Source organism: Protopterus annectens, chromosome 1.part2 (genome assembly GCF_019279795.1).
Source record: "Protopterus annectens isolate FY-2018-M chromosome 1.part2, PAN1.0, whole genome shotgun sequence".
NCBI classification, from domain to species: domain Eukaryota; kingdom Metazoa; phylum Chordata; order Ceratodontiformes; family Protopteridae; genus Protopterus; species Protopterus annectens.
In genome coordinates this window covers 482,171,344-482,193,965 of record NC_056727.1, presented here as the reverse complement: position 1 = coordinate 482,193,965, position 22,622 = coordinate 482,171,344, and the positions used below count along the sequence as shown (strand labels likewise).

The following is a 22,622-nucleotide window of genomic DNA, read 5'->3' as shown; positions in this document are numbered from 1 at the left end:
GACCGACCCGGAATGTGCGTTGCTACAAGAAAGCGATTGGTGGATATCACCCATTCTCACACTCTCATAGCCTCGTGGCAAAGTGGGTAGGACCTGGTTCCTCCTTGCTGGTTTATGTACCAGACCACTGACATGTCTGTCTGGATTGCAATAGTCCCCAGAGGTAGAAGGTTGTGGAGAGCTTGCAACGCTAGAAGCACTGCCCTCATCTCTAGGACACTGATATGCAAAGCGGTCTCCAGGGGAGTCCACGTGCTAGAAGCACCGCATATGCAAAGCGGTCTCCAGGGGAGTCCACCTGGCTTGGACGGTTCTACCCTAACAATGCCCCCCCACCCGAGGCAAGAAGCGTCTGTGGTCAGCATGGCTGGGGGGGGGGCAACAAAAGGCCTCCGTTCCTTCTTTGGTGGCTCCACGCCCCAGAGCTAAAGGGAGTGCCTGCAAACTCTGCTTAGGGGAATCGGAGTACTCAATGGATGGAGTAGCAGGGACCACTGAACTTGAAGGGTCCACTGCAGAATCCTCATTCGCAGACGCGCGTGAAGGGCGAGAGTGATCGCTGCTGCCATAGACCCTAGTGCCCTCAGAACTAATTCCGCCTTCGGGGCCGGGCTCTGAAGAAGAATTAGCACCTGACACTACAAGCTGTTTATCCAGTCCGCAGTTAGCATTGCTCAAGAAATGCGGGTATCTAACTTGGCCCCTATGAATTCCAGGACCTGTACGGGGCAAAAAGGATTTCTGGAGGTTTAGAGAGATGCCTAAGCTCTGGGCAAGGGTCAGAGCATAATCTCTTGCCAGGCAGAGCTGATGCCTGTTGGTGGCGGTAAGGAGCCAGTCGCCTAGGTACGGGAAGACCTGAATGCCCTGAAGTCTCAGGTGGGCTGCAACCACTGCCATGACCTTGGTGAACACCGTGGGGGCCGAGGTGAGGCCGAACGGGAGAACCCTGAACTGGTAATGACTGGCTCCCAGCCGGAAGCGGAGAAACCTTCTGGATCGTCTGTCCATCAAGATGTGGTAGTACGCATCCTTGAGGTCTATCGAGCACATCCAGTCGTTCTGCCGCAGAAGGGGGAGAATAGATTGGAGGGTGACCATCCGGAACTTTTCTTTGGGAATGAACAAGTTCAAAGCGGAGAGGTCTAGAATGGGTCTGAGGTCCCCAGTCTTTTTTGGCACTAAAAAGAACCTGGAGTAATAACATGATCCGGACTGGTCTGGGGGGACGGGCTGGATGGCTATTTTTTCTAGGAACTTCAGGATTTCTGAAGCTGCTGCCCCCCTTCGATCGGGTGGAACATCGGGGAGGTGTCTGGTCGAGGGAGGGTGGTTTATGAAGGGGATGGTATAACCTCTGGATATGATGCGGAGCACCATCGATCTGTCGTAATGGACTCCTAGTTTGACAGGTGCTCCGACAAACGCCCCCCCCCCGACTGCCTCCAGACAGGGACAGCCGGGTAAGCCCTCAGGGCTGCTGCGCGGGTCTATCCGGGAAAAGTTCCTTGGACCCGAAGTTACGCGGTCCCCCTCTGCCTCTGGGCCGGCGTCCTCCTTTGCCGCTAGAGGACGAGGGGTCCGAAGCCGGATGGGATTGCTGGGACTTACGGAACCACAGCTTCTTTTGTCCCCTCTGAGTCCTAGAAAAGGATAGTTGGGGATTAGAGAAGCGGACCCTGATGGCAGACAGCGTCTTCCGATCCTTCTTGCTTTGGACCAGCATCTCGCGAACGGTCTTGCCAAAGATCGAAGATCCGTCAAAGGGTGCATTCGCGAAGGACGCCTTGAAGAGATCCGCGAAATAGCAAAGACGGAGCCAGGAGTGACGTCGCAAGACGACCCTGGCTCCGCTGGCCCTAGCGGCTCCCTCCGTGGCATGGGAGAGTAGATGCATGGACGTGTCAGAGATGGACTTTAGAGTGGCCATAGGAGTCGAGAAAACTTTTGTCCGACAGACATGGACTCCGGTGGGGCTGCAGCGCATTACTTAAGTCTCGTTGCACCCTAATGGTATGTGCCATGTAGTTAAGCGCCCTTACGGAAAAGGTCGCTGAACTAAACATCCGCTTCCCAATGCGGCCCAGTGCTCGAGATTCCTTATCTGGCGGGTGAACCGAAGAGCTCTCCTGTGCGAGTTCTCTCGGTGGCAGCCGCCACCAGCATGGCATCCACTGGTGTTCCCTTGGCCCAAGACAATATCCACTGGGGGAGCTAAGGATCTTGTCAGGTCGCTTCGGGATAGGCTCCACGGTGTCAAGCTCCTTCCACGCCCTGGTAGTAATGAGGTCTACCAGGGGTTCAGCCGGGGGGGGGGGCACCCAGGAGGTAGAAGGGCCTGCCTCAAACGCAACCAGGAACACGGATGCATCTGCGGAAGGTTTTTGGGCAGACCACCCCCCTCAAACGCAACATTTCCATGATGTCTCCGAAGGAGACATCCTCAGGGGGTGACCTTGGGGAACCTTCCCCTTCATCTAAATCTGTGTCGGTTGTGACGGACTCGGGGGAGTCCAGGTGCCTCCTCTTGCACTGACGTTTGAGGGACCTCCTCGGTGGGACTGTCCGAAGAGGGCTAGTCAACGGGGTCCTGTAAAGGAACCAACTGGAGGGCTTGGGCAGGCTGTCTCAATGGTTGGATGGAGGATAGACCCACATGCAGCGAGGGTACGGGAGGATCCGACGCCCGGACCGGGGACCTGGAGGTTCTCGACAGTACCCTCTCCACAACCACAAAAGCCGAAGGAGAGCTACTCTCGCCAGGCTCCGAGAGCAATCTCCTCGGCTCAGAGGTAAGGATCTGGGTCGGAGCCGATGCAGCCGGAGCAGAGAGAGCTGTGCTCCGAACCCAACGGAGCCGAACACACACCAGCTCCCCCGGATCTGATGCTCAGCACTCGGCCCCGAGAGCTTGGATCCGACAGACTAGAAGGCACAGTCGGCATTGAAGCGATCGGAGCTATCGGCGCCGACGAAGCCCCGGTTCCGAAAGGGCCCGGATCCGATAACTCCAGAGACCCAAAAACGGGTCGGAGAAGGAGTAATTGGAGCAAATATGGGGGCCACGCTCCCCCCCCAGAGGGGTGGGGAGGCAAGAGCACCCCCATCTGCATTTGGGTCTGGATGAATCTGCGCATCATCCGATCCATATCTGCTTCAGTGAGGCTTCTTGTTGATCTTGAAGTCGAGGCGGGCCGGGAGGGTCGTCTCGATGACCTAGAGGGAGACCGATCCTCCTCCTCCAGCTTCGGAGAAAAACGAGGTGAACGGAGCCAAGAGGGGGAGGATCCGTAGCCCCTCGAGGGAGACTTAGTCAGCTTAGATGGCGGGGCTGAGGGTCGAGTCTCAGCCCGCCTTTTGTGGGACTTGTGTCCCTCGTCTGTATGCCTTTTTTCCACCGTAGTGGAGGTACCTGAATCCCCCGAACTCAAACCCAAAGAGGAAGGTTGAGTCCCAGGTTGAGTCAGGGGCCCAGAAGGCACGAGGGCTGTGGAGACGGCCTGTGCCTGAGGGGGAGGAAGAAGAAGCTGATTCCTGAGGCAACAAGCCCGCCAGGATCAGCTTGTTCTTCCTGTCCCTAATAGCTAGAGGATTAAAGGCCGCGCAGATTGTGCAGGCCGATGACAAATGGGCCGCCCCCAAGCATAAAACGCACTGAGTGGCCATCCGCCGGCGAAAGCTTATGGCCACACTCAGTACATTTTGAGAACACCGCCTTAGGCCCTTCAGCCATAACACCACTCACCAGAAAACACACCCAAACACTAAGAAGGGGGAGGGTGAAAGGCGGGAACTAACAGAAACCAACTAGTTAGAAAGGGGGGGAACAAAGGTACCTAACTACATTTTCGCTAACTAACCCAAGAAAACTAAACACACAAGAAAATTTTTTTTTTTTTTTTTTTTACAAAGAAAAGGGTTCAATCTCACCAAAAAGCCAAGGAGCTCTTCAAAAGTAGCTGCTTCAGCTGCGGCAAAAAACGATGTGAGGTAATGTAGCACATAGCAGGGGATTATGGGTAGGGGAGGAGCTAGGAGCTCGGATCTTGTAGCTTGGAAAGCTGCCAGCTCGGATCAGATACCCACAGGTTGCAGAGCAAATGAAGTAACTACTTCAGATATACCTAGCAACAGACTCCACAGTGCAAACCAGCACAGGATTATGCATGACAATCAGTGAATTTAGATCAGTTTTCTGTAGGCAGCAAACTATAGCATCAGATGGTCTTTTAAAGCAACTACGACAATCCAAAGATGGGAGGAGAAACAAATGTTTTTTCTGGTTCATACTACCTGCGAGTTTGCCAAACAAGCTTTGCTTTATATGCTATAGTAATACTTGACCACTAAACAAATGCACACATTTCCTACAACACATTTTCTGCTGCTGAGTAGCAATGTTCTTTAGAAAGTACAGTTTTGTACCTACCATAAATGTAGATGTTCGAGTGCTAATACAGCTGCAGTAATCACAGATGGGTTGTCAGCAGTCAGGCGGTCCCCTCGGTCGGCCGAATTCCAAAGTCTTGGTCCGGCGTCTGTTGTCGTCGCTTACTCTTCTGACGTCAGTGAGACCAGAGTATATAAGACACAGCCGACGCCATGTTCTTCAGTCTTTCTTGCCCCAGATGTCAGGTGCCCCCAAAAGGAAGGCAATGCATAAATAATGCTTTTCCACATATACAAGCAATGCAATATAAACCAAAATCAGTGGAAGCAAGCAAATAAAACATAGCAGGATAACCCAGTCAGGTAGTATGAAGAGGTTGTTAGGCCCCATGCCTTTACAAAGTGGGGAAGGAGGGAGGGAAACCTGTAGTGCAGCTGTATTAGCACTCGAACATCTACATTTATGGTAGGTACAAAACTGTACTATGTTCATCGTGCATACAGCTGCAGTAATCACAGATGGGTAGAGTCCCAAAGCTATGCATAAGGTGGTAGGTACTACGAGGAACTGGGTTGAGCCAGAATGCCCTGCAAAACAGCAGTGGCAAAGCCTGCTCTTGTTCTGGAATATAGAGGCAGGTGGTAGTGTTTTGTGAAGGTATGTACAGAACTCCAAGTGGCTGCCTCCAAAATATCTCTGGTAGGAACTCCTCTGAGGAAGGCTGTAGAGGTAGCTGTGGCCCTGGTGGAGTGTGATCAGATACCTGTAGGAACAGATTTCCCATGATAGGAATAACAAAACCGTATGCAGTGGCCAATCCACTTGGAAATAGTCTGTTTTGTAACTGGTTTCCCTTGAGCCCCTACAGCACAGGACACAAAAAGTTGTTCTGATTTCCTGAAGGACTTTGTTCTGTCCAAATAACGTAGCTGCCTATGGATGTCTAAAGAGTGTAGCAGCCTTTCCCCTTTGTTTTGAGGATTGGGGTAAAAGGTAGGGAGGTGTATGGCTTGATTTAAGGCTACCCTGGATACCACTTTTGGCATAAATGATGGGTTGGTACTAAGGGAAACCCTGTCCTGATGGAAAATGAGGAAGGGCTGCACCGCCATGAGGGCCTGTAGTTCAGAAACCCTACGAGCTGAAGTGATGGCCAGAAGGAAGGCTGTTTTCCAGGACAAATATTGCAAATCTGTTGAGGCAGCTGGTTCAAAAGGAGGCAATGTTAATTTTTCTAGTATGTAATTAAGGTCCCAGGCTGGTATTGGTTGCTTCCTTGGAGGTCTTATATTCTTAGCCCCTCTGAGGAACTGTCGTAAGAGTAGGTGAGAAAATAAAGGGGATCCGTGTTGAATTCTGCAGAAATGGTTGAGGCATGTATTTTTATGGAGGAGAAGGAAAGTCCACTGTTCAGCAGCTCAGCTAGATAATGTAATACCCGAGGCAAGTTCAGTTTTCTAGGGTCCTGGCCTCTTCTCATTCCATGAGCAAAACCGCTTCCATTTTGCTGAGTAAGCTTTTCTAGTAGATGGCCTTCTGTCCTCCAAAATGACATCCTGCACCTCCTTGGAGAGTAGGGTCTGTTGTGGTGTTAAGGAATTTTCCATGCAGCGAGATTGAGTGTTTTCAGCTGACTGTGAAGAGTTTTGTAGCTGTGCTGAGTCAGCAGAAGAGGCATTACAGGCAGGGACCAGGGAGGAGTATGTGTTAGGCTCCTCAGGAGTGGATACCAGTGTTGCCTTGGCCAATCTGGAGCAATCAGTATCATCCGCGGTTTGTCTGTTCTTGCTTTCAAAAGCACCTTGGGCAGAAGAGGCAGAGGTGGGAATGCGTAAACTGCCCATGCTGTCCAACTGAATGAAAGGGCGTCCACTCTCCAGGCCTTTGGATGAAAGGTCCTTGAACAAAACTTTTCCAATTGATTCCTGTGGGAGGCAAAAATATCTATGTCTGGCCTCCCCCACGCTTGGATTATTTCTGTAAACACCTGAGGATGTAACTTCCATTCGTGTGGATCTGTCATATTTCTGCTTAGATTGTCTGCCAGTGTGTTTTCCAATCCTGGCAAGTACTGTGCTTGAAGTTCGATTTGTCTTTCCAGAGCCAAGTTCCACAGAGTCATGGCTAGTCTGCACAAGGGGTATGAATGTGTTCCTCCTTGTTTGTTTATGTACCACATTACTGTGGTGTTGTCTGTTCTTATCAGTAATTGTCCTGGATGCAGGAAGTCCTTGAAAGCTGTAATTGCATTTATTACTGCTAGCATCTCTTTTTGATTGATGTGAAGGTGCTTTTCCTTTTGGGACCATCTGCCCTGAATGCACCTGTCCTTCATGTGGGCCCCCCTGGCGTAATCTGAGGCGTCTGTGGTTATGACTTGTTTTGCTTGAGGCTTGCAGAATGGAAGGCCTGTGTTTACTTGACATGCTTGGGCCCACCATAGAAATTCCTTTTGCAAACATGGAATTATTGGTATAATTGTTTCCAAACTGTGACTGTATTGAGACCATAGATTTTTTAGGTACCATTGAAGTTTCCTCATATGCAGCTTTGCACATGGGATTAGAAGAATGCAAGATGCCATGAATCCCAGAGCCTGCAGGATTTTCCTTGCAGTAAGCCTGGTACTTTTTGCTAGTATTTTGAAGTACTGAGATAGTTGCCCCTGTTTTTCTGGCGTAAGATATGCCATCTGGGTGTTTGTGTCCAAGATGGCACCCAGGACGGTTATTTTCTGAGATGGTGTTAGCCTTGATTTCTCCGTTGATTGTATATCCCAGAGAAAGCAGTAACCGTGTCACATATGCCAGATGTTCCAGAAGTATGTGTTTGCTGTCCGCTTGGATCAGGCAGTCGTCCAGATAAGGGTAAATTTGTATCCCTTGAAGTCTGCAGTAGGCAATCACTGATGCCAGGCACTTTGTGAATACGCTGGGCGCAGTAGGTAAGCCAAAGGGCAATGCAGAGAATTGATAGTGGATTGAACCTGCAAGAAATCTGAGGTATCTTCTGCAGCTTTGTCTGATTGGGACATGAAGGTATGCCTCCTTGAGGTCCAATGTTACCAGCCAAAACTCCTTGCCCAGCATGGGAAGAAGTTGCTGTAATGTGAGCATCTTGAATTTTGGTGCAGTAGAAATGTGTTTAGGATGGATAAGTCCAAAATGGGTCTCCAGTCGGTTCCTTTCCTTGGTACCAGAAAAAGTCTTGAATAAAAACCTTGACCTTATTGGTGCGTAGGTACCTTTTGAATAGCTCTCATGTTTATGAGCTTTGAAATTTGCAGTTGTGCCTCTGCCCTTTGATTTTGTGGCAGATTTGGCATGCCTCTCATTTTTGGAAGAGTGTGAAATTGAAATTTGTAGCCTCTGTTTATAATGTCCAGTATCCATTTGTCTGTTGAGACAATATGCCAATTGCTTGCAAATAATGCTAGTTTCCCTCCCAAAGGTGCTGCCAGCTGAGACCTGCTTGGCATGGAAATGAGGGAGTCATTGGGTTTGCTTCCTGTATTGTTGTGCACTGTCTTCACCACCTCTTGGTGCTGGAGTTTGCACTTGTCTGCCTCTATATGATCCTTGAGATTGCCCTCTGCCCCTTGTGCGTCTGTATCTACCTCTTTGGGGCTTGTCAGTGGCTGGAAAGGACCAGTTTTTTGAAGGCCAATTTCTGCTAAAACGTGGTGGTTGGACCTGTAAGAAAGCTGACAGTTTGCATAGATTTGGCTTTTTCTTCCATTTTCCGTAGTATCTCCTCAGCATTAGTACCAACTATTACATCCTTTTGTAAAGGAGCATCTAGAAGTTTAGCTTTCACATGATCAGGCAAATTTTGTTCCCTAAGCCAGGCATGTCTGCGAATGACTGATCCTGTAGCAGCCGCTCTACTGGAGGCCTCTAGGGCATCATAACCACATTGTAAGGTGTGTTAACCCACTTGCTCTGCACTATGCATCATATCCTGTAACTCTTAAATCTGGTTGTTCAGGTTGAGACATTTTGTTCCTTAATTGTGATAACGGGTACTGTTGATATTTAATCATATGAAACTGACCGTTTAAGGCCCTCATGGCTAGGGTGGCCGAGGTATATACCTTTTTACCCCACCTTTCTAAAGATCTGGATTCCCTTTCTGCAGGAAGTGGATTCTTGGCAGTGGAGGCCTTCAATCCCTTGGGGCCTTGTGAAATGGTTTCAGGGTCAGCATTATGGCTTTTGAAGAGAAATTGGTGAGAGCTGGGTACTCTGTAATACCCATCAGGTTTGACTGGTGCAGGAGGCAGAGAATCAGGGTTAAGACAAGCCTCCGAATAGACATCATCCAGTATGTCCAAAACAGGGGGTATAGCCAGAGGTCTGTGTTGAGGTAACCAAAGAAATTGCCCAAGTCTTTTCTTGGAATCTGAAAAGTCTTGGCCTTCCCAATGGAAGTGTTCCCTCAAGGTGTGCAAGGTTTCCCCAAAGGAAAAATCCTCAGGAGGGGATACCGAAGGAATGGACTGTTCTGCATCCGAATCCTCAAAAGGAGAATAAGAGTGTTCCTCTGCATCAGAATGTTCTGATAAAATGGATCCCTGATCAGAAGAGGGAGAATCTTCCTCCACTCTGGGCCTCTTGTCAGGAGGGGGATGAGAACCTCTGATAAGAGTAATTAAATCCTCAGCCATTTTTCGCATCTGTTTTTTAGGCATGGGTCCTGAAGATGGGCCCTGTGCAACAGGCCTCGTGGGATGCCTGGCTGCTTTGGATTTAGTAAAGGCCTTAATTGAAAAAGAAGATGAGGGCCTAAATACACCATGGGTGGAAGTGGACCTGTCCACATTAGTAGGCTCTACATTAGCAGGGGCTTCGGTAGTAGTCTGGGAAAGGGCCGAGGACCCAGCGGTCTCGGGTACAGAAGACACTGCCAAAGGAGTGTTGTCGGTAGTCAGGGACTGCAAAGGCGTCTCGCTGAGAACCGGACCACGTGTAGCCTGTTTTGGAGTGGTGTCGGCGGGGACCGCGGGCCTCGCGTGTCGGTCCTTTTCCTTGCGTATTTTGGACAAAACGGTAGTCTGAGTGTCAGACGACATTTTATAATCAAAAGCTTTACCAAAGTAGTGTTGGGCGAACTCCGCCCGACGCTTAATAGTGCGTTTATTGAAGGTAGCGCAAAACAGACAGCCCGAGACGTCGTGGTCTGGGCCCAAACAAGGTATGTAGAGGGAATGGAAATCCTTATGCGGTATTTGCTTCCCACAAGAAATACAATTAACTTTTTCTGACATCGGTCTGAGGCAAGAAAAGTTTCCCCAACAGGGTACTTAGCTTTACTGAAGACTTCGGTTTCCAATTTTTTCATAATTCAGGAGCTGGCCGACCGGCACTTGCGAACTGCTTCTGCTTCAGGCACCGCGCGGCAAAAAAGACTGAAGAACATGGCGTCGGCTGTGTCTTATATACTCTGGTCTCACTGACGTCAGAAGAGTAAGCGACGACAACCGACGCCGGACCAAGACTTTGGAATTCGGCCGACCGAGGGACCGCCTGACGGCTGAAAGCCCATCTGTGATTACTGCAGCTGTATGCACGATGAACATCAACATATCAGTTAAAAGAATATGGAATTTCAGTAGAAAAGGTCACTTAACAGGTCATTAAACGTGGCCGGTCGTATCAACATACCACATCTGTAAACAGCAAGGGATAAAGTAGGGAATAAGCTTCAAAGTTATACAGTAAATATGACAAAATACTACAAAGCAACCAAGTAAGGAATAAATTTAATAAAAACAGTTATTAAAACCATATGCTTTTTTCACATTCATAAAACATTGTAATTTCAAACATTATGACTCATTTCTACTAGTCTTCGCTCAGATTTTATCTACTCTGAATGCTTCTAAAAGTATCTCCACTTTTAAATTATGGGTTTAAAAATAATGTTAATACGTATGAGCAAATGGTAATACACATTTTCTTTCCTTAAATCAGTTTCTCCAGTACAAAAAAAAATCCCTGTACGACTTAACTACAGATACTCAGTACAAAATGCATTTTCCCATGTTATCCTGGTAAATTAGTACTCCAGTAGGCCAAGTGCTAGTTCCTCCATTATTCTACAACACTAATATTGACACAGTCTAAAGTGTATAAACAATTACCATATTCTGCATTCTCATTTCATAAGCAGCTCTCCGTGGGTTCTGCGCAGGTGAGGGACCTCCTTGGCCTCTTCTTCCCAAAGCTTGCGGTGCAAACTGCCCCCTTGGCATTTGACCAGCCTCTCTCTGTAAAAACAAAGTATTACTTTATTAACATCAGTTATGAAGTCAAAACATTTTCTTAGCTCATGATCTTAAGACGGTTTATGGGATTTGCCCACAGTACTGCAACCTTCTATGAACTTCTGCCTGTACAAAAAAGGGGTTTGTAATCTCCTAAGGTAACAGCAAAGTTAAGCAATGAAAAAGCACAACACAGATCCCTGTTATTTCTTCAGCACCCACTTAGAATAAAAGCTTCTAACAGCAATGTAACTTGACTGACCCAACATCAACTTTATTTTTCAGGGGGATGCAATTCTATATAAAGTCTGGGATTACTGCAATGTGGAGAGAAAGAAAGAATAGTTGTATAAGAACTTGTAACGATAGATGTCCTCCTCTCTGTTAAAATACTCTTAACATGAGGGAGTTGCCTTGCTCAAGCCACCCAACATCTACCAGTACATCGAAGTCTTTACTACCGTTGGGTCCGAGGTACAGCTCACGTAGGCAGCTATCAGACATAGGCCATAAAAGTGACATACACATGCACCATCCTCAAAACTGAAGCCCCAGGTAGAATGTCCTAGGAATAGAGAGTCAGTGCATCCAAGAACTAAAGTAAGTGGGGAAAATAAGGTGGGCTAGAATACTGCAACAGGTAAGAGAACATCTATCATTACGTAAGTTATTGCACAACTATTCTATGTCCTATTCATTTGTTGCAGTATTCTTAACATGAGGGAGAGTATCAAAGGTCATGCAGAAAGGGAGGTAAGAGTAGCAGAATATGCCAGGAAGCTATGAAGGATAGCCCTGGCAAACCCAGCCCTGGATTTAGAAATGGAATCCAACTTGTAATTTTTTGGTAAAGGTGTGGACAGCGGTCCACATAGCTGCTTCTAGAACAGAGGTGGTGTCCAGTCCCTTGAGGGAGGCACCAGAGGAGAACATTGCTCTTGTAGAGTGAGCTTTGAACCGGAAAGGGTTCTCCTATGGTAGGCATAGCAAAAGGGAACTGATTTGGAAATAGTGTTAGAGATGGTCTGTTTGGATACAGGCAATCCCAGAGCCCTGGAGTGGGAAAGACATAGTTGGTCAGAGTTCCTATAGGTTTAGTTTTGTGAAGGTAAAATCTGAGTTTTCTGTGTACATCAAGGGTGCGCAGAATTCCCTCCCTATTGTTTTGGGGAGAGGGGAAAAGGTTGGCAAGTGAATAGCCTGGTTTAGAGAACTCATTTACCACTTTGGGGATAAAGTAGGTGTTGGTGTAGAAGACCAAGAAGGGGCCTGGAGCTCAGAGACCCATCTAGCAGAAGTTACAGCCAGGAGGACAGTTTTCCAGGTGGAATGTTTTAAGGAACTACAGAAAGCTGGTTCGAAAGTCGCAAGGAAGCCATGTAGAAATGGCTAACAAATATGCTTTTAAAGAAGAATAAGCTAAGCCAGCATTGAGCAATTCACACAGGTATGAAAGAACCAGGGGGAGATCCACTTTTAGTGGGTCCAGGTTTCTAGACACCAAACAGAAAATCTCTTCCATTTGGAAAGGCAAGATTTCCTTACATTGGGTTTCCTGGCCTCCTGCAGGACTTGAAGCACATCCTCAGAGTATAGGTGTCTAAAAGGTATTAAGGCTCCATCACCCACAGGGTCAATTGAAGAGTTTCTAAGTGTGGGTAGACAACAGAGCCCTTGTTTTGTGGGATTAAGTCCATTCTGTGAGGTAACTTATAATGACTGCCATTGGCTAGGCGCAGGAAAAGGTGGAACCAATGGTGTCTTGGCAATGCTTTTGGTCTGTCCTGCTAAATCTTCAGCAGGACTTTCTAAATGAGAGGAAAGGGAGTGAATGCATATAGAAACTTCCCCTTCCAAGAGAAGGATAAGGTGTCTACTATCCATGCCGTGAGTGTGGTTCTCTGGTGCAGAAGTTTGGAAGTTGCTTGCTCAGAAGGGAGGCAAACAGGTCTGAAGAATACTCAGAAGGTGGACTATGTCCAGGAACACATCCCTGCGAAGCATCTATTTGTGGGCCAGTGTCATGGTTCAGTGTGCCACAGAGTTCTGTTTGGAAGAAATGAAGACAGCCTGTAGGGAGATCTGAAGTTGGCGTGCTATTTCCCAAACTTGTAAGGCTAGTTTGCACAGGAGGTAGGACCTAGTCCCTTCTGCTTGATTACATACCACAGAATGGCCATGTCTGTGTAAATGCTCAGCCGTCCTGGGTTGAAGAGGGATTAGAAGGCCGAAACTGCTAGGATCAATGCCTTCATCTATTACATTTATGTGGTCCTTTACTTGAGATGAGGTCCATTGGCCTTGAACAGTACGTGGGCCCAGCGCTGCCCCCAAACCTGTCTAAAACATGTGTACAGGTCTGGAGTTGGGGGGCAGAGGGTGGATGGGAACTCCTGGGTTGAAGAACATTTACTGTATCAGTCACTGGAGCTAGTCCTTTAAGCAAGGAAGGAGCGGGATTAGAAATTCCAGAGGATGAGTTCACACTGACTTCAGGAACCACTGAAAGATGAGGATGAAGCTCAACAGACCAAATGTTTGCAATGACAGTTAATGATGAGAGAGTCCAACTGGCCATTTCTAGACTTGGAGAAAGCATTATGACAAAGTTCCTAGAAAGTGGATTTGGGAAGTCCTGCATGGTTCAAAGTCTCAGAAACATTGGTAAAATTAGTGCAAGCTATATACAAGGACCCAATAACTGAAGTACAAACAGTATTCGGCCTCACAGAGGAGTTCAGTGGGAGTGGGTGTACATCAGGGTTCAGCTGAGCCCACTGCTGCTCATATTGTTGATGGACTACATTAGGAAGCATGTCAGAGAGGACAGATAAGCAAAGCTGCTGTACACAAACTGACAGTACAGGTAGACACTGAGCAAAAACATCAGCAAAGCATACAGAATGGAATGCAAAACTAAACGCACATGGGATAAAAATGAGTAGAAATAAGTCACTTGTAAGGGTGGCAAATGGGGAAATCAGAAGCAGCTGAAAATTGAGATAGAAGGGAAAATAGTGGAACAAGTTAACAGGTTCAAGTATCTGGGAAGGGTGGTTGAAGAGAAGCCTGAATGAGGAGGTCAAAGCTGGAATCAGAGGGTTTGCAGCCAACGTGGCCGAATGTCAGGTGTAGGATATGATAGAAACACCAAATAAGCTGTAAAGTAAGGTGTACAAAACAGTGGTGCAACCAGTACTACTGTATGGTACAGAAACTTCGGCAGTAGAGTAACTGAGGAGGCTAGAGGTGATGAGATGAAATGCCTGACAGGTGGTAGGATGCACACTATGGGACAAAGAAATTAGGACATACAAGCAGAACCCAAAGTAGCTCCAACTGCAGAAAAGGTCACGGAACAGATTACAGTGGTTCCTTAACATGTACAGAAAAAGACAACCTGGTTAAGATGAGTTTGTGACAAACAGGATGAAAGTAAGGGAAAATGAAAAGAGGTGGATGGATTGTGTGAGAGAAGACCTGCAACAGTAAGGCATGAGTGTCGAAGGTGGTAGGACAGTGGTATTGAATACAGAAATGGTGACAGCTGTCAACACCCCAACCACATGTGAAGAAAGGGTTGATGAGTTGGGATTGTCCTACACGTGCATACTGTCCAAGGTCTTCCTATAAGAAAGAAGCAGAGAAGTGCCACTGTTAGAAAATTCTCCAATTTTCTGACTGTAGGAGAAAGGAAGCTCCTATCTGGGGAAGAGCCCATTTTGCAGCAGTCTTCCCTTCTATTCAAAAGATTACTGTTAGTGAGTAAACTCAAATGCAATACTTCCATAAGGTTCACTGCTTCATCATCACGCTCAATGAATGGAACAGGTACTGAAAGCAACATGTGTTCTGGCCACAAACCAGATGGAGAGTAACGTATATGCCCCCAAAGACTGGAGTGGCAAATCCAGCCCTGATCTTTACTTACAGGACAAAGAAAAAGGGAAGGATGAAGTCCAAATAAAAAATATCCAGGAAATGTTTTGTTTTTGCCAGATTTCTGGAAAATGAAGCCTTAGTAGTTGCCAGGACACTGGAAAGCCTTAATCACCCCATCAATTACCCATATGGTAACAAGAGACACGTTTAGAAAAAGTATGGAGACTAGTCTGCCCCACTTCCAAAGCATACACAGCAGCAGTCTATTTGCCAGGGAATTTGGTCTTTCAATACACCTCCTCTGTACACACCTGCGCCTTCCATCAGGTACCTTTTTCCCTTATTTAGCAGCTATGGGTAACTGAATGGTTCTGTTCTAAAACAATGTTAAGGCCACTTAGGAAAAAAGAACAGCTTGGTCTCAAGTAACATCTTGTTATTGTGGAAAACTAAAGGATTCTTGCACACCGATGCCTGCAATACTGATGCTGTTTCTAATTAAAGTATCTTTTAGAAAGTTACCTCAATTGTGCTGTTTTTGGGGAGATGGGGAATTCCATAATTCCAAAGTTAAGGTACCCAAGGGAAGACCTCATCAAAATATGTTTAGCCTGGAAGGGTTCAGGATTGGCCCCAACTGGCCATCTTTCTTTTGAAAGAGGAATAGGGAAAAAAAACTTTGTCTTTCAGAATTCTACCTACTGTTAAGCTGGATAAACTGGCCAAGAGGTTTAAGGTTATGTACTGCTCAACCAACACCCTTGCAGCATTACTGGGTTTAATTACAGTTATTGAGACAGGAGCCTTTGTTTGAACAGAGACTATTTTGTCAAAAGACAAAGAATGCAACCCTTTGAGTACAACCTTGTAGAATTCTATTAGAGGAAATCAGTTTTTTTTTTTAATGCCTCACTCCCTTTAATGCGAGCTAGATCTGGGTGCAAGAGACCACTGATATCCCCACAAAGAAGGGGGGCCTACATCTTCTTTCGGCTGCTCCCGTTAGGGGTCGCCACAGCAGATCAACTGTTTCCATTTCTTCCTGTCCTCTGCATCTTTCTCTGTCACACTAACCACCTGCATGTCCTCTCTCAACACATCCATAAAACTCATCTTAGGCCTTCCTCTTTTCCGGTTACCTGGCAGCTTCATCCTTAGCAACTTTTTCCCAATATACTCTGCATCCCTCCTCAGCACGTCCAAACCAACGTTATCTTGCCCCTCTGGCTTTGTCTCCAAACCTTCCAACCTGGGCTGACCCTCTAATATACTTGATCCTAATCCTGTCCATCCTTGTCACACCCAGTGCAAATTAACATCTTCAACTCTGCCACGTCAAGCTCCGACTTCTGCCTTTTTGTTAATGCCACTGTCTCAAACCCATATAACAGCTGGTCTTACGACACTCTTGTAGACCTTCCCTTTCACTCTTACTGGTAATAGTCCATCACAAATCACTCCTGACACTTCTCCACCCACTCCATCCTGCCTGTACTCCACCTCTCTTCCACACTCCCCAATACTCTGAACTGTTAATCCCAAGTATTTAAACTCATCCACCTTCGCCACCTCTACCCCCTGCATCCTCACCATTCCTCTATTCTCCCTCTCATTCACACACATTCTGTCTTAGTCCTGCTGACCTTCATTCCTCTTCTCTCTAGAGCACATCTCCACCTCTCCAGGGTCTCCTCCACCGGTTCCCTACTCTCACAACAGATCACAATGTCATCTGCAATCATAGTCCACGGGGACTCCTGTCTGATCTTGTCTGTCAACCTGTCCATCACCATTGCAAATAAGAAAGGGCTCAGAGCTGATCCTTGATGTAATCCCACCTCCACCTTAAACGCATCCGTCACTCCCACTGCAGACCTCACCACTGTCGCACTACCCTCGTACATATCCTGCACCACTTACATATTTCTCTGACACTCCCGACTTACTCATACAGTACCACAACTCCTCTCTAGGCATCCTGCCATATGCTTTCTCTAAATCCACAAAGACACAATGCAACTCCTTCTGACCTTGTCTGTACTTCAACACTGAGCAAACATCGCATCTGTAGTGCTCTTTCCTGGCATGAAACCATACTGTTGATCACTAATCACCTCAATTAACCTAGCTTCCACTACTCTTTCCCATAACTTCAAGTTGTGACTGATCAATTTAATCCCTCTACAGTTAATGCAGCTCTGCACATCACCCTTATTCTTAAAAATCAGTGACAAAACACTTCCTCCATTCCTCTGGCATCCTCTCACTTTCCAAGATTTCATTAAACAATCTAGTTAAAAACTCCACTGCCATTTCACCTGAACACCTCCATGCTTCCAAAGGTATATCTGGACCAGCCTTTCCATTCTTCATCCTCTTCATAGCTATCCTTACTTCCTCCTTGCTAATCCACTGCACTTCATGATTCACTATCCGCACATCATCCAACCTTTTCTCCCTCTCATTCTCTTCATTCAACACCTCAAAGTACTCTTTACATCTGCTCAACACTCTCTCCTCACTTGTGAGTACATTTCCCTCATTATCCCTCATCACCCTTACCTGCTGCACATCTTTACTAGCTCGGTCCCTCTGCCTAGCCAATCGGTACGGGTCCTTTTCTCCCTCGGTGTCCAACCTTCCATACAACTCTTCATACGCCTTATCCTTAGCCACCTCCCTCTTTGCCATGCACTTCATCTCCTTATACTCTGTCTACTTTCTTCATCTGACAATCCCACTTTGCCAATCTCTTTCTCTGTATACTCTCCTGTACTACTTCATTCCACCATCAGGTCTCCTTGTCCTCCTCCCTCTTTCCAGATGTCACACCAAGCACCTTTCTAGCAATCTCTTACTAGCTCAGCTGTAGCTACCAAGCTATTCCTTAACTCTTCACTGCCACCCAGTGCCTGTCTTAACTCTTCCCTGAGCTCCACCTCACAATTACCCTTTTTCAATTTCCACCATTTGATCCTTGGTGCTGACCAGACACTCATCCTCCTCTTCTTGATCACCAATGTCAATCCTACAAACCACCATCCTATGCTGCCTAACTACACTTTCCCCTGCCACCACTTTAGTCTCCAATCTCCTTCAGAATAATCCACCTGTGTGCATCTTCCTCCGCTCTTGTATGTCACCCTATGCTCCTCCCTCTTGTTGAAAAACATTCACCACAGCCATGTCCATCCTTTTCACAAAATCTACCACCATCTGACATATTCCTTTGCTTAACACCATACCTACCACCCATCACTTCCTCATCCCCTCTGTTCCCTTCAACATGCCCATTGAAATCTGCTCCAATCACCAGTCTCACCCTTGGGTACAGTCATCACCACTTCATCCAACTCGCTCCAAAATTTCTCTCACTCATCCATCGCACACCTAACTTGTGGAGCATATGCGCTAACATTCATCATTACACCAATTTCCAGCTTCATAAACAACACTATCCGACACTCTTTTCACCTCCAAAACACTCTTGGCATACTGTTCCCTTCAGGATAACCCCTACGCCATTTCTCCCATCCACATCATAAAAATTTGAACCCGCCTCCAATACACCTAGCCTTGCTACCCTTCCATGTGGTCTCTTGCACACACAAACCAACCTTCCTTTGGTCCATCATATCAGCTCTCTCCCTATACCAGACATACTGCCAACATTCAAAGTTCCTACCCTCACTATCACAGTCCTAGCCTTTACCTGCCTTTGGGCATGCCTTCCCTCTCCTCCTTCAGCCAACAGTAGCCAATTTCCGCCAGCACCCTGTTGGCCAACAGTACAGATGGCAGTCGTTAACCTGGGCCTCGACCGATCTGGTATGTATATCTGTACTGTTGTCCGCATGTATGATTTGGCAAAATTTTACACCGGATGTCCTTCCTGACGCAACCCTCCTCATTTATCTGGGCTTGGGACCGGCAAAGAAATGCACTGGCTTGTGCATCCCCAGTGGCTGGCCTAGATGCACATTGTATTTGGCACTCCTGGGAGATTACGCTCGTCAATCAGGTGCATTTTTAGAAAACCAACTTTACACCCTTTGAAGAGGAAAAAGATGAAGGTGAAAAGTACAGTTTTGTACCTACCATAAATGTAGATGTTCGAGGATTCCATTGCTGCAGTCCTGACTATTGGGTATAGTCCGCGTCCAGTCGGCGAAATACCCCAGATATAAGGCTGGCTTCATGGCATCATAAGCTGAAGACTCAACGTCAGGCGTCAGGGTACTAATCATGACCGCGCATTTCCTCGGTCTTTTCTTGCCCCAGATGTCAGAAGACCCAAAAGACAAGTCCCAAAAACCTGCACCAAAAACATGTACAATATATACAACAATATATACAAAAATATAAGCATGTAAACTCACCTACACAACCACCCCTAAACACAGAGGGAAGGAGGAGGGTAAATTGGGACTGCAATGGAATCCTCCTCAACATCTACATTTATGGTAGGTACAAAACTGTACTATGTTCTTCGTCTTCCATTGCTGCAGTCCTGACTATTGGGTAGAATCCCAAAGCAGAGGAAAGGGAGGCTGGCAAATTATAAGGAAGTAGGAGCTCATAACATGCCTTGCAAAACAGCAGTGGCAAAACCAGCCCTAGACTTAGAGTAGATAGGAAGATGATAATGCTTAGAGAAAGTATGCACTGAACTCCAAGTAGCTGCTTCCAAAATATCCTTAGTTGCCACCCCCCTTAGAAATGCTGTTGAAGTGGCAGTAGCCCTAGTGGAATGAGGCCTAATCCCAGCTGGAATCTCCTTGCCATGATGGGAATAACAAAATGCAATGCAAAAGCCAATCCACCGGAAATAGTTTGTTTTGACACAGGCTTGCCCTGTGAACTCAAGGCAAAAGAAACAAACAACTGCTGAGACTGCCTAAAATCCTTAGTCCTGCTTAAATAATATCTCAATTGCCTGTGTACATCTAAAGTGTGCAAAATCTTTTCCCCTTTATTTTGGGGATCTGCATAAAAAGTAGGCAAATGAATAGTTTGGTTTAAAGCCACACTAGAAACCACCTTAGGCATAAAGGAAGGATTATGATACCCTATCCTTATGGAAAATCAAAAAGGCTCTACTGCCATAAGGGCCTGCAACTCAGACACCCTTCTTGCAGAAGTAATGGCCAACAGAAAAGCAGTCTTCCATGACAAGTATTTCAACTCAGCAGTTTTTCCAACACAAAATTGAGATCCCAAGCAGGAGTAGGAGCTCTGGGTCTTATATTCTTTGCCCTCTAAGAAACTGCTTGAACAAAGGATGCGAAAACAAAGGTGGGTCACAATCATAATGAGCTGAAATTGCTGCAGCATGAATCTTAATGGAAGAGAAGGACAAACCTTTGTCCAATAACTCAGTAAGATATTGAAGAGCCACACTCAAATTAGGCTCAGAAATCTCCAAATTCTTTGCTGTACTCCAAAATAAAAATCTCTTCCATTTGTTCATGTGAACCTTCCTTGTACTAGGTCTTCTAGCTTCCATAATCACATTTAAAACTTGCTGAGGAAGTTGAGACCTGCTGTGCTTCAAGAGAGAATATGCCAGGCTGTTAGATGAAGAGAGTGAAGCTTGACATTGAGCAGATGACCATCCTTCTGAGATAACAGATGAGGAATCAGAGGTAAAGGCCATGGAGGCTTCCTTGCCAGACTGTAGTGGATACCAGTGTTGCCGAGGCCAATCTGGAGCTATCAAAATCATCCTTGGCCTGTCTTGTCCTAATACCTTTGGAAGAAGAGGCAGAGGTGGAAAGGCATAGACATGAAGGTTTTTCCAACTGAAAGACAGAGCATCCACTTTCCAAGCTGTGTGATGAAACCCCTTTGTGCAATACTTTGGCAGCTGGTGGTTTAGTGGAGAAGCGAACAGATCTATGTCTGGAGTTCCCCATGACACTGTCAATTTCTGAAATACATGGAAGATCCAGTTTCCACTGGGGATCCATGATTTGTCTGCTTAACACATCTGCTAGGAGTTCTGTGCTCCGCAGAAACCTTGCCTGAAGAGTTAGTTGCAGGCTTAACGCAGTCTCCCATAAAATCATTGCTTGCCTGCATAGAGGATAAGAATGTGTTCCCCTGCTTGTTGATGTACCACATGACAGTTGTGTTGTCTGTTAGAATCAACACCTGCCCTGGAAGAAGTAACTCCTTGAAAGCCATCAATGCAAACTGGACTGCTAACATCTCCTTCATGTTGATATGTAGATGCTGTAGTCTGGCAGGCCACTTGTCTTGTATCCACTTTCCATTTAGATGAGCTCCCCAAGCAGTGTCCGAGGCATCTGTTGTTTAGGTGACATTCCTGAGCCCACCACAAGAATTCCTTTTGAAGGCAAGGTATTATTTGAATGACAGTGTCCAAATCCTGGCAGTGCTGTGTCCATACATTTTGAGATACCATTGCAGCTTCCTCATATGCAGTTTGGCATTGGGAAGCACCAGAATACAAGATGCCATGAACCCTAATGCTTGAAGGACTGTCCTTGCAGTCAGCACGGACTGATGAGATAGTTGATGGAAGTAAAGTGACAGACTCTTTTGTTTGTCCAAAGGCCATCTTGCTGTATTCAGTCTCACACCCAGAAAGCACATGTCTTGAGAGGGTACTAGACTGGACTTTATTTCGTTCACAGAATACCCCAGGCATCTTAGCACTGCTATGACATATTCCAGATGTTGTAGAAGGTCTTCCTTTTCTTGAGCCAGAATCAGGCAGTCGTCCAAGTAAGGATAGATTTGAATGCCTTGAAGCCTGAAGTAAGCTATCACTGGAGCCAGAACCTTTGTGAATACTCTTAATGAAAATCTCCAGTTGATACTTTCTGCAACCTAGCCTTATAGGCACATGAAGGTAAGCTTCCTTGAGATCTAAAGTTACCATCCAGTGATCTTTGCCCAGCAGAGGTAACAGTTGTTGTAACGTCAACATCTTGAACTTGGGAATGTCCAGATAAGTGTTGAGGATAGATAAATCCAAAATTGGTCTCCACGTGTTCCTTCTTTGGTACTAGGAACACTTTCTGATACAGGGACTGGCTGAATGGCCCCTATCTGGAGTAACTGAGAAACTTGCTTGTGAGCCTCTTTTCTTTGTGGAGGAGGAACATCTGGCATGCCTTTGAAAGGGGCATTGTGTGGAAATAAAATCTGTAACCGTGATGAATGATATCCAGCACCCATCTGTCTTGAGTGATTAAATCCCAATTTTCTTTGGTCATTGGGTCTGCCCCTGCCCTCACCAGAAGTCTGAGCAGGTGAACTCTCTGATCTACCCTAGACTGGGAACCATAAGCAGGATATGTCCACCCCTTAGCAGGCCAATTTCTACTAAACAAAATCTTTAACAGTCTGCATAGACTTAGCTTTGTCCTCCATTTTCTTTAAAACTGCTTACATCAGACTGTAAAGGAGCATCCAAAATCCCTCTTAACACATGCTGCTAAAATTCTGATCCTTCAACCAGGCATGAGAACAGAACTAGTAGCAGCCACCCTCGAGGAGGCCTGAACAGCATCCTATAATACCTATCAGGCTTAACAGGAGCAGGAGGCAAGGAGTCAGGGTTCAGGGAAGCCTCTGCAAAACATCCTCCACCACATTCAACACAGGAGGAATAGCTAAGGGCCTATGCTGGGGTAAAACAAGAATTCCCTAAGCCTTTTCCTGGAATCAGAGTAATCCTGGCCTTCCCATTTAAAGTGCTCCCTCATGGAGTGAAGAGTCTCTGAAAAAAAAAAAATCTCAGGAGAGAGCTGTAGGAGTGGAATCATCCACATCAGAATCAGAATAAGTAGGAAACTCTTGTAAGTCTTCCACAGAAGACTCTGAAGCCTGTGAACACTGTTCAAAACTATCAAACTCCTGTTCCACCCTAGGCCTCTTATCAGGCGGGGCATAGAACCTCTAATCAGAGTAATCAAATCTTCTGCCATTTTAAGCATATGTTTCTTAGGCACAGAGCCCACAGAAGCTGAACTTGGCCTACCTCTAAAAGAAGCTTTGGCAACAGAGGGGAGGCCCTAACTACCTTGGGAAGAGAGGGAAGAACAGTTACCTGAG

General features: G+C 46.4%; 1 protein-coding gene across 1 annotated transcript in view; it reads right to left on the bottom strand.

Annotated features, from left to right (window-relative positions):
- Positions 1-22,622, bottom strand: part of XRN2 (5'-3' exoribonuclease 2) — a 2,388,435-nt gene that overhangs the window by 1,306,346 nt on the left and 1,059,467 nt on the right. Inside the window, exon 15 of the mRNA XM_044057168.1 lies at positions 10,533-10,658. Within this exon, the coding sequence (XP_043913103.1) occupies positions 10,533-10,658 (126 nt within the window). The remainder of the gene's footprint in view (positions 1-10,532; positions 10,659-22,622) is intronic.